This window comes from Aspergillus flavus, chromosome 8 (assembly GCF_009017415.1).
Source record: "Aspergillus flavus chromosome 8, complete sequence".
In the NCBI taxonomy this organism is placed as follows: Eukaryota; Fungi; Ascomycota; class Eurotiomycetes; order Eurotiales; family Aspergillaceae; genus Aspergillus; species Aspergillus flavus.
In genome coordinates, this window is record NC_092403.1 from 143,864 (window position 1) to 159,354 (window position 15,491).

Sequence of the window (15,491 nt, forward strand, 5' to 3'; positions counted from 1 at the left end):
TGGCACAGATACGAGGGTGGATTAATGGACCCTCCACCAGAATAAATTAGTACCTACAACACTATCACGTAAGCTGTTGACTGAGGGATTAAACCGGCTGGGCTGTTCCAGAAGCTTATAAGGCAAGCCCTCCAACCTATTTGAGGCAACTCACTCCATTCAAGATCATTACTTGATCAGTACCGTGGATCGCTTCCGACCATGGCTGGTTCAGCTCGGGCCTTCGTGGTTCTCACTTTAGCCATCATTATTGGGCTCTACAAGATCTACCTACATGATGCGATCGTTCTCACGTTCGGCATTGGTCGGGTAATCCAGCCTCTTGAAGACTTTCCAGACTATCGCTGCCAGCGCATTCAGCACCCGCTATTGGAGAGCTGCGAGGACCTCTGGCTCGATTCCATTACTCGCAAGCTCTATGCAGCGTGCTCCAATCCAGCCGCTCGCAAGGCTTGGAGCCCCGCTGGGAATAAGTACGACCTGGCAGGGCTGGCAGCAAGCGGCAGCTCCGACCACATTAGTGTGCTAGACATTGATCAACCAGGCTCCGACGGGCTGTATGGGGTACATGCACTGGGCTTCCGTGACGGAGCAAACAGCCAACAATTACACTTGCATGGGTTCGACGTTAGACGGATTGACAACGGTCGCCGGCTGCGATTCTGGCTGATCAACCACCGGCCTCCCTTGGATGCGAGAACGGGGGAACGATTGGACCCTATTAAAGTGGGGGCGAATTCGACTATCGAAGTCTACGATTTGGACCTCGGCAATAACCTCAAGAGTGACCATTTAGAGTACGTCAAGACAATTGCCAGCGATGCCGTCATCGCGCCGAACAATCTAGTCATAGTAGATGATGAGAAGGGAGACTTCCTGGTCACCAATGACCATAGCACTAAAGTCGGCACTTTCCGAGACCTGAACTTTCTCTTCGGCGATGGCAGCATCGCCTACTGCCATACGGACACTGGGAAATGCCACATTGCCACCAAGGACAACTGCTCTTTACCCAATGGTATCACCAGGGACCCTTCATCGGGCCATATCTACATTGGACATTCTGCCAAAGGTACCATCGGAGTGAACATACTCACAGACGATAACCGGCTCGTCCAAATCGCTGAAGTTCCACTCACCATGGGCGTCGACAACTTGTCTATCGATCCGGAGGGGAACATATTCGCAGCAGCTTTCCCAGATGCGATCCAGTTGATGAAGGCATTCAATGACCCTTATGGTACCTCGGCACCGTCAACCGTGCTCATGGTCCGGAAAAAAGAGGGTGGTCAAGACACATATGAAGTCGTCAAGGTAGTCGAGGATAGTGAAGCAAAGGTCCTGCCAACGTCAACAACGGCGGTACATGACCCTATCTCCGGTCGGCTATTTATTGGGGGAATTACCTCGACCTTTATGGCCGTTTGCGAAAGGGTTGCGTAGGGAGGAGTACTTCTGATTCAGTCAGTGTATTGCTGGTAATTCTATCATTGACCGAAACACGTTCCTCCGACAGAAATCTGATGTAATATGAGCCCAGAGTCCTATATTATCGTCTGTTTCATGGTAGATCTTAGTGTGAAAAAAGCACAGGTTCCGCTAGAGGTCAGGGCATCAGCAGCGTCTACCACAGTCCCTAGATTAGAAGAAGAATTAGGGGACATATAAAGTTTATCCCATCTACGTACTATGCTCAATCAAGGCCAGTCCCAAGGACGCATAATCATAGATGCCAGAATAGGAGGCATGAGTCCAGATTCACTATCGGCTACTGGGCCCTTTTGCTGTGAGAAAGTTGAAATCCGCACCTTCATGTGCCTGGTTGACCTCCCGCTCGTAGAGACCCCGATATCCTCGCCTAGTTTGCCTCTCATTCCACGTTGAAGTCTTGTCTTCAGCGGTTAACCGCCGGCGCTGTGCAATCCTTTCCTGTAGCTCTTCGTCGGAGATCTCCAAGCGGATCACGCGATTTTCAACATCGCACACGATCATATCGCCAGTCTCAATAACACCAAATGGCGAATCTGGAACGGCGGACTCGGGCGAGACATGTAGAACAATCGTCCCCCCTGCCGTTCCTGACATCCGGCCGTCCGAGATTCGAAGCATATCTGTTACCCCTTGGGCAGCCAGCTTGCGTGGAATGGGAATCATTCCCGCCTCAGGCATTCCAGGGTTCCCAATTGGACCAATGCCTTTCAGCACCAGTACCGAGTCGGCTGTCACGTCAAGGTCCGGACTGTCGAGGCGTAATGAAAGATCACGAGGATTCTCGAAAACGACCGCAGGTCCTGTATGGCGGAGAAGACGTTTATCCTTGGATGCGGATGCTTTGATCACGGCCCCGTGGGGTGCGATGTTGCCCTCAACAACCACTAAGGACGACGAAGGATGTAAAGGATTGGACAATGTACGGATAATGTTCCGAGAGTACTCAAAGTCTCGGAAAGGGGTGCGATCCAAAACTTCACCAAGGGTTTCGCCCGTGATCGTTTTGGCTGAAAGGCGGAGGAGCGGTCGTAGACGATGCAGAAGGCACAGCATGCCACCAGCATTGTGAAAATCGGTCATATAATTGTCGCCGCTGGGTTTCAGATCGACAAGGAGTGGAGTTCTACGGCCGACCTCGTCCAACGTTTGGAGAGTTATTGACCCACTAATGTCGGGATGGCGGTTGATTATAGCCATCAGGTGAACCATGGCGTTTGTAGAACCACCGATGGCTTGGAGTACCACTGCGGCATTGTAGAACGAATCAGAGGTTAAAATTGTCTGCGGTGACCGTCGACTTTCAGCCGCAGCAACAGCATTGGCACCTGTTTGTTCTGCGATGCGGAGCCTCGCCGCAGACACCGCAGGAGCAGAGGCTCCCTGTAGGGGGATCAAGCCTAGCGCGGCCGTGATGCAAGCCATAGTACTCGCAGTGCCCATCACACCGCAGGTGCCAATCTATTCCAGGAAAGGTCAGTTTCGTACACCTATGTTCACTACATGAAGACGAACCGTTGGTGCCAACTCCTCATTGATCGCCGAAATCTCTTCCATGTCAATGGTTCCGGCACGATATGATGCCCAATTGTTTCTACAATCGGTACAAGCACCAATCCGCTGCCCTCTATGACTTCCCGGCATCATAGGCCCAGTCAGAAGAGGCAGCACTGGCTTGTTGGCCGAAATACCTCCCATAATCTGGGCTGGAACTGTCTTATCACAACCTATCTATGTATCAGCAGGAACGTATTTGAATGGGCTAGGCACGAGATTCTTACCTCCGATCATAATACACGCATCCACGGGTTGGGCGCGAATCATCTCCTCAGTGTCCATGCTCATTAAGTTTCGCAGAAACATGCTCGTCGGATGCGAAAATGATTCGTGCAGACTGATGGTGGGGAAATCAATGGCTATGCCACCATTCAGATGAATACCTCGCTTGGCTGCTTCGATTAGCTGCGGCGTGTTTCCATGACACGGATTGAAGCCAGAGCCAGTATTGATGATGCCAATAATTGGACGAGAAAGAGCATCTTCCGAGTACCCCAAGGCCTTGATAAACACTTTTCGCAAGAAGAGGGAAAAGTGGGCATCTCCATACGAGGTCAGTCCTTGTCGCAAACCAGTCGTGGAGACCACTGGCTGCTGAAGATTGTAGTCTTCATTCATTGTGTCGTGTGCTTCCATGGCAGTCTGCTGTGTAAAGGGATAATTCTTCTTGACAATTGGTGTATCTCGAAATGCATCATCCAGCATTTAATAACGTGCTCGGCCCGACGGTTCTATCGGATGTTCCCCGCAGCGGAAGTGATCCGACTTTCTGTCGATTCTCCAGCCACGGCTTCCTAAGGTCTTAGTTCTCCTTAGTGTGGATAATAGTCAATTCTCAATGCCTTCAACATGGGGGGTAACAGAGTTTGGTAGCGTATTCACCAAGACTAGAAAGTGAAAGTGGTCTACGTTCTCTTCAAGCCCCTCACCTACGCTACTGCCATTATGTGGTCTGATACCAAGAGTATCATTAAACGTATTACAGAGAACAAACGACGCTAGATCAAGTCTACTAGATCAAATCAATATTTTCCTAGATCACCCAAAGGAAACTGGCACATATATTCATCCTCTTCATCAACTTCAAAATCAAACCGGACCAAATCCTCCTTGTAAGGAAACATGTAGGTAGAGGTCACCCTGAGAATGATGTCAGCTTCTGGATGTCTATTTCCAATCTAAACCTGGATAGATACATACCGATGGTGCTCATCACTCGCCTGATATTCCGCCAACGCTTCCCGATTCTCATGATAGCTCACCAGAGCGATCTGGAACCCCTGGCTCCGTTCAATGGGGTCTGTAACGCTTGGACCCCCAACTAGGAGGCGTCCAGCTTTCACACACGATAGATGTTTTAACTGCTTCAACTCGGTGACGAATGTCTTCTTGTGCTCCTCGCTGACATTGGAGCGGAATTTGAAAAGGACTGCGTGACGCAGGTTAGGGACATGGCCGTGGTAGTAGGAAGCACAACTCACCAATGTGAACGAGGGTCATTTTGTGAAAGCGGATGAGTATTCTCTCTGGGATTGGGGGATAAAGTCGAGTAGTTTGGTCTGTTTAGCTATCAATACGAGTGGTTATAAATGCTTCAACATACATGCCCTTCGGATGCAGGCCGACGCTTCTGATTTAATCCCAGCGGATGCGCTCCGCGGACCCACTTTTCACAATTTGTGTCTTCAGATAGAATAGAATTGATGCCTCCGCCATTGACTGCACTGGGCCCTTACCTTTTACGCTGCTATGTATGGTTGGTCAGCTTAATAAGGGTGAGGGTGTCATTATCAAACCGCATATGCAGTGGCGGTATGAACAAAGAAACTATATATCTTCATATATCATCGGTCAGAATTTACTCTATTCGGAAGAATTCGAAAACAAATCAATATCAATTCAAAGTTGACTGGCCATATGTATCCCACTATATTATGTTCTCCCTGTAGACGATGTGATTCCACCATCCACCACCAGCTCCTGCCCCGTTATATACTGTGCCGCATCAGAGACAAGGAAAAGGGCGGCGTGGGCCACATCCCAAGCGTCTCCCATCCGTCCCATAGGAACCTGGGCATCACGCATCTTCATATACTCCTCCTCATTACCTCCCGGAGCATATCGCTTGGCGAGCGCTTGAGTATACGGCGTATAGATCAACCCAGGTACTACCGTGTTCAGTCGGACATTCTTTGGCGCATAGATCACGGCCGTGGCCTTGGTGAACTGCATAATCGCAGCCTTTGTAGCCGAGTAAGCCACTTGGGGCTTTCCGATATATCGTAGTCCTGCAATGCTGGAAACATTGACAACTGATCCGCCCGTCTCTTGTTTCTCCATAATGGGTAGAACGTAGTGACACGTCAAGTATATGCTTTTCAGATTCAAATCGACCTGTTGATCCCAGATTTCTTCCCTCATCTCCGCCGGACATCCAGGCTCGGACTTGCCGACATTATTGACCAGAATATCAATGCGACCATGTCGTTGGATGCAGCCGTCGACCAGAGCCTTCACGGATGCTGAATCGGTCACGTCGGTTTCCTGGACGTCACACACGCCTCCCTCTCGTTCGATCCGCGCTTTCGTTCTTTCAGCCGAGGCCAACGAGCGATTGCCACCGTAGATCACTGCCCCCTGTTGAGACAGTTGCATTGCAATCGCTGCCCCAATTCCCCATCCATCTTCACTGGTTTGGCCAAGCCCAGTAATGAGGGCAACCTTTCCGTCGAGCCTCAGCATTTCTGGTATCGTTGTGGAATGTAACAGAAGAACAAGAACAGTTCAATGCAATAGAAACTAATGAAGTAAACAAAAATATAAGTGCCCACAGAGTTATATAAGTTAATACTAGTCTAAGGATATATGGACATGTTCTCGCGGGTCCACTCCGTTCACGGAGCGGAACTTCCGCCGACCTCTAAGCCAATAATGGATCTCGAGAAACAGTCAATTATGACAGTGGATCATGTCCGTCTTGGTTTACTACCGGTATGAGCTCAGATGTAAGCCTTATCCCACCTTTCATATTACATTCCATTCAGGAAGAGGACTGGGACATATCCGCTTCGGTCGGAACAGCGCCGCTTTCCTCGATAAATTATATTATATGAAGCAATCGTAAGGTCACAGATTGATGGAAGATCCCATTAAACCGGGCCACACGGAGGAAAGAGGCTCATCGATGAGTTGGTGTGTATACAGTAGTGATCAGGAGTAGAAGCAGTGACTTCATTGCTTGGAGTCTAGAGATATAGGGCTTCCTGGTTTCAGTAAGGTTTACATATATCCTCAGCTAACCGAGACCTAACTGCCTTCCTATTCCAAATATACCAAGGTTGATTTCTGCTTTACCAACTAGCACTATACAGCCCAGCCAATCCGACCCAAAGCTCGTTGTCAACATCATGTCGGTGAACAATCTTGGGACCGATGTAACATCTCCATTCATTGTCATACCCAGAAATGGGAGGCTAACTTGGTCAAGGCTGCTGGCTCAGAATACCCTCACCAGTGAACGCTGGCAATAATCAGGAATATGACTGACACCGCACTTTCAAGTGATGCTGCATACTTAACTATTGTAACACTGGCGCTTTTGGATCAACATGAGGACGAATTATTGTATTAGTGTGGCTAGCATTAGACAAGAGCTAAAGAATGATAGCGGCCCACTCTTCTCCTGGCTATCAAACGTCAATCAAACCACCGATAACAGCAACATAGACCCCAAAACCTGGCTCATCGTGGGTGCATCTCGCGGAATTGGCTTTATATTTGTGCGTCTACTTCTTGCGAGCGGCCATCGGGTCGTCGCCACTGCGCGCGGCCCTGGGAGTGCTTTAGACGCCGTTGCCCGAGATGCGCCTGATCGAGCGATCATCTTAACATGCGACGTTTCTAGGAAACAGAGCATTGCTGTATGTATACGTAGCCCTCGTTTACAACCAGCAATGCCGATATGCTGATCTCAAGCCTAGAGCTTCATCGACCAATTCGTCCAGTCTGGCGTAAAGAAGGTTCACTATGCTGTGATCAATGCTGGCATTCTAGGATATCCGAATGTAACCATTTCACCCCAAGAGCTATGTACCCGACTACTAACTTCCTCCAGAGGGCTTGGATATGTACATACACCAGCAGAACTAATCACGCAGAACGTTTACTAACATTCCCTACCGATCAGGACCTTCGACCATTTTGCACAGCACCTCCTAACTAATGCTGTGAGACCACTCATCGTCGCTCAGGAGCTTCTGAAGCTTTCCGATGTCTCTATAAAAACGATGGCATTTATTTCTAGTGAAAAACACTAGCTACACACTTCACTTTCTCGCTTGTATCGGTCTGCCAGGTCGGTAGAATGCGCACCAACTCGCTCATCAAACGGGACGCGTAGCCACGTCCACGGTATCTCGAGTCGGTATAGACACTTGCGACCCCATGAGTAATGACACTAGCTACATTGCCGTTTCGGACACGAATCCAGGAACGCTTGTAGAACGTTTCGCAAGACGATAGCAGAAGTCGTTTGCCTGGGGCTGCTGTCTTCTCCACTAGAACCCTTTGGGTCATTCCTCCGTCTCTGGCAAGTGGGACAGCCATAAGGTATGCAGATTCCTTGAGATAAACATCGACAGGAAGGGCGTCCTTCTAAGCGTCTGAGGTGGCTGTCCATATTGCATTATTTTCTTGGTCTGTGGGGTGGTCAAGGCTGAGTGAGGGGGATCGTGCATCGGGCAGCGAGTCCATGATAGTTAACAATTGTTATAGTTTAGAATTAGTTTCTTGCTGTGGAAATGCCAAAGAAGAGGGTTGTGATCGCTGATCGTCCTGTAGGTAAGAAGGGAACTGGAATCAGGGCTTTCCGGGGTCCTATATGGAAGCCCCGCAATCTCCGCCAATCACTCTGCAGGCAAGGGTCCATGATAATTCGCCCAAAAGGTGGGACCGTGGGACACCCTACTCCATCGTCTTCCATATAGTAGAGTGTTTGTAAGCCGACCACGTAGGACGATGACTCAGACTTGGACGTCGAAGTCGTCGTTAGTGATCGTTCATCCCTCCCCCCTAGGTCAATCGCCAGACTCTCAGGCGGCAACGTCGTATCAAGTATGTGGCTCGTCCAGGTGAGATAGTCCGTAAGCTCTAGTAAGGGTGACGAAGAAACAACCCCAGGGATGTAGATGTCAACATGTCGGCGCAAGCAGCCTTTTAATTAGGGGGCCCCATTTCTATAAGCCTCGCATCATTGCGGCTAGGCCTAGTATCATATAACCTCTTCGTGCTAGTATAAAACAAACATGAGAAGCTGAGCTCTTTCATCTAAACAGGAATATAGCTGTCTCTTGGCATCTCTCGGCGGACTGGACCTTGTATTTTGCCCGACGTATATAACGCCTACAATTATTTTTACTGGGCAAAAAGAAAACTATGTCTCATTAACTAACTGTTCTGCGCCGTATTCTCCTTCTATGGCTTTTTTCCACTGCCTTCCCTTTCTTCCCTTTTATCTGACCAAAATCCTTTTCCTAAAGATGTTTCGATGCGATTTGCGCCGGTATGAAGGCGCTGGTCATGTGCCTGTCGCTTGTTCAGGGGTACGGTCCGCTCTTTAGGGCACGAGTCAGAGCACCTGAAACAAGGGCTAGGGCTATATGGTGTCTTCCATAGCTCCAGGAGCAGCAGAGGCTCACGGTCCACGCGCGAAAGTTATATGTTCGCAAGCGTATTTGCACGATGGCACGGGCACTCGGGCACCCCTTAGTCAACTTTTAGTGTGAGTTGGATATCTCAACATGTTAGAGAGCCACAAAGAGCTTCAGGAGTCTCCTGCGCCCGACAGAAGTAATCTTATGCTCATGACTCTCACACAAAGAATGGTTTGGGCATCAAAGTGGATATGGACCTTTACAAGCCTCCAGGGATAGTTCCTATTAACGCTTTGAAACTAAGATATATAGGGGCATTTCTCCTCTCGCGTGATATTATCCTTTCTAGCGAGAAGAAGTAATTCCACATTGTTATTGATTCTCTGAAACCTTTCGGCTTCTGTACAAGCAGCATGCAGACGACAATGCTCTCTTTCATTCCTCTTACCTTGCTCCTCTTCAACTTTGGGGCTGCAGTAGTGCCCCCGAATCCCGACAACAGGCTGCCATTATTGAAGGGCAATCCTGACCGCCTTCATGGCATTCAGAAATTCGTTGAGACAGGGGTTAGCCAGCCACCAACGACGCACTTCAGATCATTCTGAACCCGGCTAACTGTATCAAGTATTGCAAAAAAGGTCGGGACGCCAGCCAATGTATTCTGAAGGGGCGCAATGTGAATCAAAATGGTTGGGAAATCTGCGATACGGACAAGCCGGTAAGAGGACCACCGAGGCTATGATATCATGTCATTGATATTCAACCTGGCATCTAGTGTGATAAAGATGAAAGTCCATGCAGTGTTCAATATGGATCAAGATTTGGAGGCGCTAAATACGTGATCAACGTGAATTGTCACTTATACTAGCCAGGGCCAGGTTCCTAACCGGACGTGAAGGCCAGATTTCCATCATTTATGTTTATATTTGAGATGTCTCAGGGAGATAAGACTTATCAGGACATTTTGGTGATGGTGGTAGAATACTAAGATTACTACCTCCACATACACCGTTCGCATGCCCTGCTCAGTTTATAGAACGAACTTGCGCATAACTGCATGGACATAGGTACTTAGAAAAGCCACTGTACGATATAGAATATACCACGAATGTCATGATGGGTCGCCAGTTCAGTCTAACACCGAATTCCTGTACTAAATGACTCAGAACTTAGTTGTGTGCTCTTGAAATGTTAAAATAGCTTTTGAGAAGGACAACACGTGTCGATCGCTACCCTAACAACCTCAGACTCTCCACCGTCGGTATCGATTCAGCTTGCAATTGTTCCCTATGTCACGTCTCCACTACTTGAGACTCTTTTTGCTACAGCGTATGGAGCACACTGCAAAGGATGCTATCGAGCGATGGATCGACAATGTATCGACAGAACTGCAGTCCAGTAGTACGACGAGTGCCAATGACAAACGTGCGGGGCAGTCTTGGCTAGACGACACTCAAGCAACAGCGCAACGAAAGCGGAGATATCCAGGTTCCTCAATGGCTCAGCCCGACCCGCAGAAGTGACCTCGACAAGAAAGCTCGGACAATGTACCGTCTAGTGTAGGGCCATTTCGGGATGACATCTCGCTGGGCCCGTCCTTTACACAGTCGACCTCAAGCCGACGCTCATCTAGCCCTACCCGCGTGAAGGCTCAACTAGCAACAGCGACCTCGAAGGTGGTTTTTGTGCACGGCAGCGCCGTTCCAGGATGCATGGAAGCTAAGAGCTTGTTCAGCTTCCTCACATCGGAAGATAGCTCACCATGGCAAGCGAACACGGACGTGGTTAGGAAGATCTCATCGGCATCGTCTCGTTGTGCTACCGAGCTTCGGAGTGAAGGGTCGTGGGTAATGGATGTCGTTCGACCGTTGTTAGAAGCAGCAATCGGCGACCTCCTTTGGAATCTTGGGGTGTGTAAGCTGTTATTTCCCCTAACGCTAGGTAGTGAACTACATCAGTACTGATGCTTCCTATAGGCAGACGGAATCTGTCGTTCCCAAATACCTGCCGCGATATACCGCCAAGAATACATTTAATCGAAAAATCGATCTAATCGTAGGGCTACCAAAGGAAGCATGGAACGAGAAATACAAGCGCGCGGGAATCGATATCTTCGGTCGGGACCTGAGTCATGTCGACCACCCACATACCGGAAAAAGGCTACTTGGGCTAGGTGTGGAGGTTAAGCCTCTGGATGGAAACCTCATCGTGGCCCAGGTACAGCTGGCGGTCTTCATGGCGGGCTTGATGTCCTGGGCATATTCCAGTCAATATCGCGGTGCTTCCAGTGTATCTCCCCCACCGATCGTCGGTTGCACCGTCATTGGAGAAGATTGAAAATTCTATATCATCTACGGCGTTGTGAGCACATCGTCTCAGCTTTCTGAAGTGGTATGCGTCCGAGTTGTGGGTGTTGTTTGTCCTCCAGCTGACCTTCTTAGCGGGTTTGGGGCCCCTTTTCAGCTCTTGAATGCCAAACCATGGATGAATGTGGTGTCACTGTTTTGGCCTCGAGGCTCCGTCGAGTTATGCAATATATCTGCACCACATATACAGAACAGCTCCTCTCCACAACTGCCAGTAGCTACAGCCAATAGAGATATTCTGCCTGGTATGATATATCTTCTCTGAAAACACTTGTAAATTTTGTTGAGAATGGCAAAATTAGAGTGTTTGCTGGCGTATTGATGAACAGTAAGTACTCTTGACCTGGTGCCAGATAAAGAAAGAGTTCTTGAAAGGGCTACGTAGACAACGTGATGTCAGTGACCAAAGCAGGCAAACAGCCAATCTTTCATTCACTTCCCCTCCCTTCAACTTCACTTTTTGTTTGCCCACCTTCTTTTCCCTCTTCTTTGCCCCCCCCTCGTCTTCAGCCGCACTCCCAAGAGCAAATAACACCATGGTCTGTGTTCCTTCTTCCTCCAGCGTCATGGAGCTGGCAAACCTTATCTCCCAATCAATCCCAAAGCTGCAGGATGAATCCCCTCAGCGTGCAAACGACGCCCGTGGAAATGTGATTGAGGCCTGTAGCAAGATGCTGGCTCTTGTTACAAGCCCTGCAGAGATGCTCAAAGAGATGGTACTGATTGTAAGAAGTCATTTTCTCACACCATCAATGGTTGTTTGACTGACCAAATATACAAAAGGACAGGCAGAATCTGGCATCCTTGCAAGTCATCAACCACTACCAGATCGCTTCTGTCGTTCCTCTCAATGGACATATCCCTATATCTGAACTAGCCAATAAGTGCGGACTACCCGTGGACATCCTACGTCGGATCTTGCGACAGGCCATGACGTACAGCGCCTTCAGCGAGCCGGAGCCAGACTGTATTGCGCAGACAGACGTCTCCAGGGAGATACCCCGGCTGTCGCCGCTGCTTACCTACCAGCTTGACGTTTGTTTACCATCAATGGTCCGGCTTCTAGACTGGTTGAAGGACGTCGACGGAGAACACACGTGCGCATATCAGATAGCTCATGATACCAAGGATACATGGTGGTCGTCTGCTTCCAAGAGACCAGAACTGATCGAGAATTATGGCAAGTACATGGCATTGATTACAAGTGGTGGGGCCCACGATGTGAGTTACGTTCTGAAGGGCTTCGCCTGGGAGAAGCTGGGAAACGCCGTTGTGGTGGATGTGAGTGTCGATGTATCCACTCAAGCTTTCCTATGTTTCTAATGAGTATAGGTTGGCGGTGCGGATGGATTCGTCGGAATTAGCCTCGCAAAAGAGTATCCCAATCTAGCCGTCATCGTGGAGGACAATCTCGGGTTGAAGGATAGTGCCGATGACAACATCCCTCAGCATTTGAAGTCAAGGGTGGTCTTCTTGCCTCACTCGTTTTTCAAACCCCAATCGGCATTGAGTCGCGATGCGGACGTGTTCCTCTTGCGACACATCCTGCACGACTGGAATGACAATGATTGCCGTGCCATTCTGCAGGCTCTTGCTGCTAGCATGAAGCCGGGAGCATCCATCCTCGTGGCAGAGCAAATTCTTCAAAGGCCTGGAGCTGCGTCCTGGCAGCGTGAGCGAGTCATGAGAGCATTAGACATGCAGATGATGATCCAGTTCGGAAGCAAGGAGAGAGCCTACGAGGACTGGGACGCATTGTTTAAGTCCGTCGACCCGCCATTGGAAATTGTGGACTGCGTGCAGCCGGTCGGCAGTGCCGACTCCTTCATGGAATTGAAGAGGAGAGCATGATTTTAGTGGCCATGACTTCAGAGCAACCGTCGCCATGTGCGAACTGTGCCTGATTGTCGTATGATGGGGTTAATCTTCGGTATTGCGGGCAAGTATGGAAAGGACTTTCCTACAGATTGAATGAAGGCCTCAGGTAGGTTGAGAGGTTATTCTATTATAACTTAACCAGCTCGTAAGTCAATATGCGATAAGACTTACGGATGAGATTATTTAACATAATTTCGTTCCCCAAAGCATTACTTTATTTTCCCTAGTGTCAGCTAAAAAATCTCATCATGTTTTACGCACCCTTCCTTATGACAATTCATATTTTTGTTCATTGTATTAATGAGATCGTATACTCTGACTTTCAGCTTCGGGGAATTGCCAGAGTAAATTAGGTGAAGCCCGGAGGCCGTTCGTCCTGATCGACTTCCCCATAGGATCACATGGCGTCGGCTCAATATATCCTTTAACGAAGTTTTTCCGCCTCTCAAAACCACTCCACTTGGCAAGCGACAAATATGGTAGATTCATTGGGTGATATTGGACTTGGATCATCGTTGCTCTCAAATCATTCTATATACATTAATATTATCGTGTAAGTGGTTTGTTTCAGTTTCGCTAAATTTAAGAATGATCGAACAGGCAAACCCTCATATACCTACAGGTCTGGCAACCTGACAGGGAGACAAAATGCTGAGAGGCTAAGAGGCATGGGGAAGGAAAGAGAGAGAGAGAGAGAAATATATATACCCCAGGGAGGTCAGTTGATCTCCCACGCTACCGAAACCATTCCTCTTCAACCGGCCTCGGTGTAAACCGTGGTGTTACTGACAGCCTCAGCTGGCAGCCACTGCCCGGCAATGGTGTTGTTGTACGTGAGCTGGGCGAGTGTAAAGGTGTGGAGCTCGGACACCAAAACGGTTTTATCCAGGGGCAGGACGCGGTGCACCATGGCATTCTGAGTGGGCATCGAGATGTACTCTTCGCCAGAGATGGATGTGACACCAGCGTCGAAATTCACGCGGATCAGGGCATCGGGAGAATTGGTGCTGAGCAGCGACGTCGACAAGAGCCACAAAGCTGGGCCGCCTGCTTCGGTCGACGCGTCAGCAACATGCAGCAGACCAGCATTGGTGCCGAGCAGCGGGTGTTCGAGCTTGAAGAACTCCATCTCGCCGGAGGATCCGATATGGCCAAAGGTGCCAGTGCCGCCAGTGGCATTCCCTGCGAGAGTGAACCACACACCACTCATGGAACCGTAGGCGGTGGTCATTCCAACGGCGTTGTTGCCGACGCTGGGCGGAATTGGCAGCTGCGTCGTCTCACCGCTGGTGACATTGATGCGCATGATGGACGAGTCATTGTCTTGCGTGACGTAAATCAGGCCGGTGGTCGGCTCCTCCTTGATAAACACGGGGCTGTTGAGGCACTGGTACAACTTCTGGTCCGTGGAGTTGGAGACATCGGCCGAGAATACATAGTACTGGCCGGTTTGCTTGGATGCCACCTTGAGGCCGGCCCAAACGCGGTTGCCGATCTCAAACACACAATGGGGGCCGTTGCCTGGCGCCGGGATATCAATCGTCTGTATGATGGAGGGCTCGGTCGAGAGGTCCTGGCCGGGATCCACAAGGAGCAGCTTGTTGTCGGCCTGCAGCGACAGCCACATCATGCCCGGGTGCACCGTCGATGGCCACACGCCATGGAGCTGGGAGCTACTGTTCTTTCCCATGGGGAACGAGTGGTAAGCAATGGGCTCCTCGGTGGTAGGATCCAGCTCGATCTTGATAAGCTCGCTGTCGGACATCTGTGTCAGCAGCACGAAGTTCGTGTTCGGCACGCGCGCAAACTCATGTGTCTCAGTGGTGGCCGGCATCAGATACTCGGTAACGCGACGGCTCACGAGTGAAGTGACGGGGTTCTGCGCTGACGCGGCGGTGGCGCCAAATGCCAGCGCGACCACGAGCGACTTGACCGTATGGTACAACATATTTGAAGTTCCCTACTTGAGGTTTTTTCGCTTGGATGTTTTTTTGCACATGGGCGAATGATCCCCTATTTAAGGGCTCACCAAGAATTTGTAATTGCTCAACGCCACATCTCGCACTAGAGATTGTGATATGCCAGCCGTGCTACTCAGACAGGAAGGATCGTCTACCAAACCCATTCATTCCCGAGGAACCTAACAACTAGGGACCAAAGCCGTTAGCGTTAGAAGTGGGCTTCAGCCATTTTTCCAATCAATTCCCCGATCTGGCCGGTAGTGTATCTTTCCAGGTTGGATGTCCCGAGGGTGGGCACTCGGTGAACGCGAGGGGACCAGCCAGAGCTGAGTTGGCAGGCCTTCCCCGAGAGATCTGTGTATGCTAGCCTTGGAAGATAATCGCTTTTCAGTCCTATTCGGTTAGTACTGCGTACGATCGGCAGTTCGCAGGACGCTGTGGGCCTCCGGGTAGCAGTAGCTCATTTGTTAAGCACTTTTATCTCGTATTCCAGCTACCCAGGAGAGTAAGGGATCGACCAAAAATCTCCACACCTTCGCTCGCCAGAAATCTTAGTCAATTCTCGGTCTTTAGTTATCGATTACTACGGG

General features: G+C 49.7%; 8 protein-coding genes across 8 annotated transcripts; 4 read left to right on the forward strand and 4 right to left on the reverse strand.

Annotated features, from left to right (window-relative positions):
* Nucleotides 1-87: 87 nt before the first annotated feature.
* Nucleotides 88-4,895, reverse strand: F9C07_2286919 (dihydroxy-acid dehydratase). Its single transcript, XM_041287713.2, has 3 exons — nt 3,270-4,895; nt 3,004-3,215; nt 88-2,949 (listed from the first exon to the last, which is right to left on the reverse strand). The coding sequence occupies exons 1-3, from the start codon at nt 3,748-3,750 to the stop codon at nt 1,762-1,764; spliced, it is 1,881 nt and encodes a 626-aa protein (XP_041151716.2). The 5' UTR covers nt 3,751-4,895; the 3' UTR covers nt 88-1,761.
* Nucleotides 202-1,443, forward strand: F9C07_12199 (putative paraoxonase; the record flags this gene model as incomplete). Its single annotated transcript, XM_041287727.1, has 1 exon — nt 202-1,443. One exon carries the CDS (start codon nt 202-204, stop codon nt 1,441-1,443), a length of 1,242 nt encoding a protein of 413 aa, XP_041151717.1.
* F9C07_2110266 (stress responsive A/B barrel domain protein) lies at nt 4,068-4,545 on the reverse strand (the record flags this gene model as incomplete). The annotated part of the gene is made up of 3 exons (XM_041295675.1): nt 4,068-4,185; nt 4,246-4,474; nt 4,527-4,545. 3 exons carry the CDS (start codon nt 4,543-4,545, stop codon nt 4,068-4,070), a joined length of 366 nt encoding a protein of 121 aa, XP_041151715.1.
* A 28-nt stretch (nt 4,896-4,923) lies between the features above and the next one.
* On the reverse strand, nt 4,924-5,839 carry F9C07_2286921 (putative short-chain dehydrogenase). The gene has a single exon (XM_041287712.2). The coding sequence runs from the start codon at nt 5,785-5,787 to the stop codon at nt 4,978-4,980; it is 810 nt and encodes a 269-aa protein (XP_041151714.1). The 5' UTR covers nt 5,788-5,839; the 3' UTR covers nt 4,924-4,977.
* Nucleotides 5,840-6,653: 814 nt separating this feature from the next.
* Nucleotides 6,654-7,267, forward strand: F9C07_2236451 (uncharacterized protein; the record flags this gene model as incomplete). The annotated part of the gene is made up of 3 exons (XM_071509989.1): nt 6,654-6,965; nt 7,026-7,109; nt 7,160-7,267. The coding sequence occupies 3 exons, from the start codon at nt 6,654-6,656 to the stop codon at nt 7,265-7,267; spliced, it is 504 nt and encodes a 167-aa protein (XP_071367174.1).
* Nucleotides 7,268-9,985: 2,718 nt separating this feature from the next.
* On the forward strand, nt 9,986-11,033 carry F9C07_2236452 (uncharacterized protein; the record flags this gene model as incomplete). The annotated part of the gene is made up of 3 exons (XM_071509990.1): nt 9,986-10,184; nt 10,260-10,606; nt 10,677-11,033. The coding sequence occupies 3 exons, from the start codon at nt 9,986-9,988 to the stop codon at nt 11,031-11,033; spliced, it is 903 nt and encodes a 300-aa protein (XP_071367175.1).
* A 130-nt stretch (nt 11,034-11,163) lies between these two features.
* On the forward strand, nt 11,164-12,922 carry F9C07_1914333 (O-methyltransferase). The gene is made up of 3 exons (XM_041295690.2): nt 11,164-11,787; nt 11,846-12,343; nt 12,395-12,922. The coding sequence occupies exons 1-3, from the start codon at nt 11,599-11,601 to the stop codon at nt 12,911-12,913; spliced, it is 1,206 nt and encodes a 401-aa protein (XP_041151712.1). The 5' UTR covers nt 11,164-11,598; the 3' UTR covers nt 12,914-12,922.
* Nucleotides 12,923-13,694: 772 nt separating this feature from the next.
* On the reverse strand, nt 13,695-14,888 carry F9C07_12206 (uncharacterized protein; the record flags this gene model as incomplete). The annotated part of the gene is made up of 1 exon (XM_041287711.1): nt 13,695-14,888. One exon carries the CDS (start codon nt 14,886-14,888, stop codon nt 13,695-13,697), a length of 1,194 nt encoding a protein of 397 aa, XP_041151711.1.
* Nucleotides 14,889-15,491: the final 603 nt, after the last annotated feature.

Coding starts and splice junctions, on each gene's coding strand:
- F9C07_2286919 (XM_041287713.2), bottom strand. CDS start 3,750: ATGCTGGATGATGCATTTCGAGATACACCAATTGTCAAGAAGAATTAT. Junction 3,216..3,269: donor TGCGTGTATTATGATCGGAG/GTAAGAATCTCG, acceptor ATACATAGATAG/GTTGTGATAAGACAGTTCCA. Junction 2,950..3,003: donor ATGAGGAGTTGGCACCAACG/GTTCGTCTTCAT, acceptor TTCCTGGAATAG/ATTGGCACCTGCGGTGTGAT.
- F9C07_2286921 (XM_041287712.2), bottom strand. CDS start 5,787: ATGCTGAGGCTCGACGGAAAGGTTGCCCTCATTACTGGGCTTGGCCAA.
- F9C07_1914333 (XM_041295690.2), top strand. CDS start 11,599: ATGGTCTGTGTTCCTTCTTCCTCCAGCGTCATGGAGCTGGCAAACCTT. Junction 11,788..11,845: donor TCAAAGAGATGGTACTGATT/GTAAGAAGTCAT, acceptor AATATACAAAAG/GACAGGCAGAATCTGGCATC. Junction 12,344..12,394: donor GAAACGCCGTTGTGGTGGAT/GTGAGTGTCGAT, acceptor TAATGAGTATAG/GTTGGCGGTGCGGATGGATT.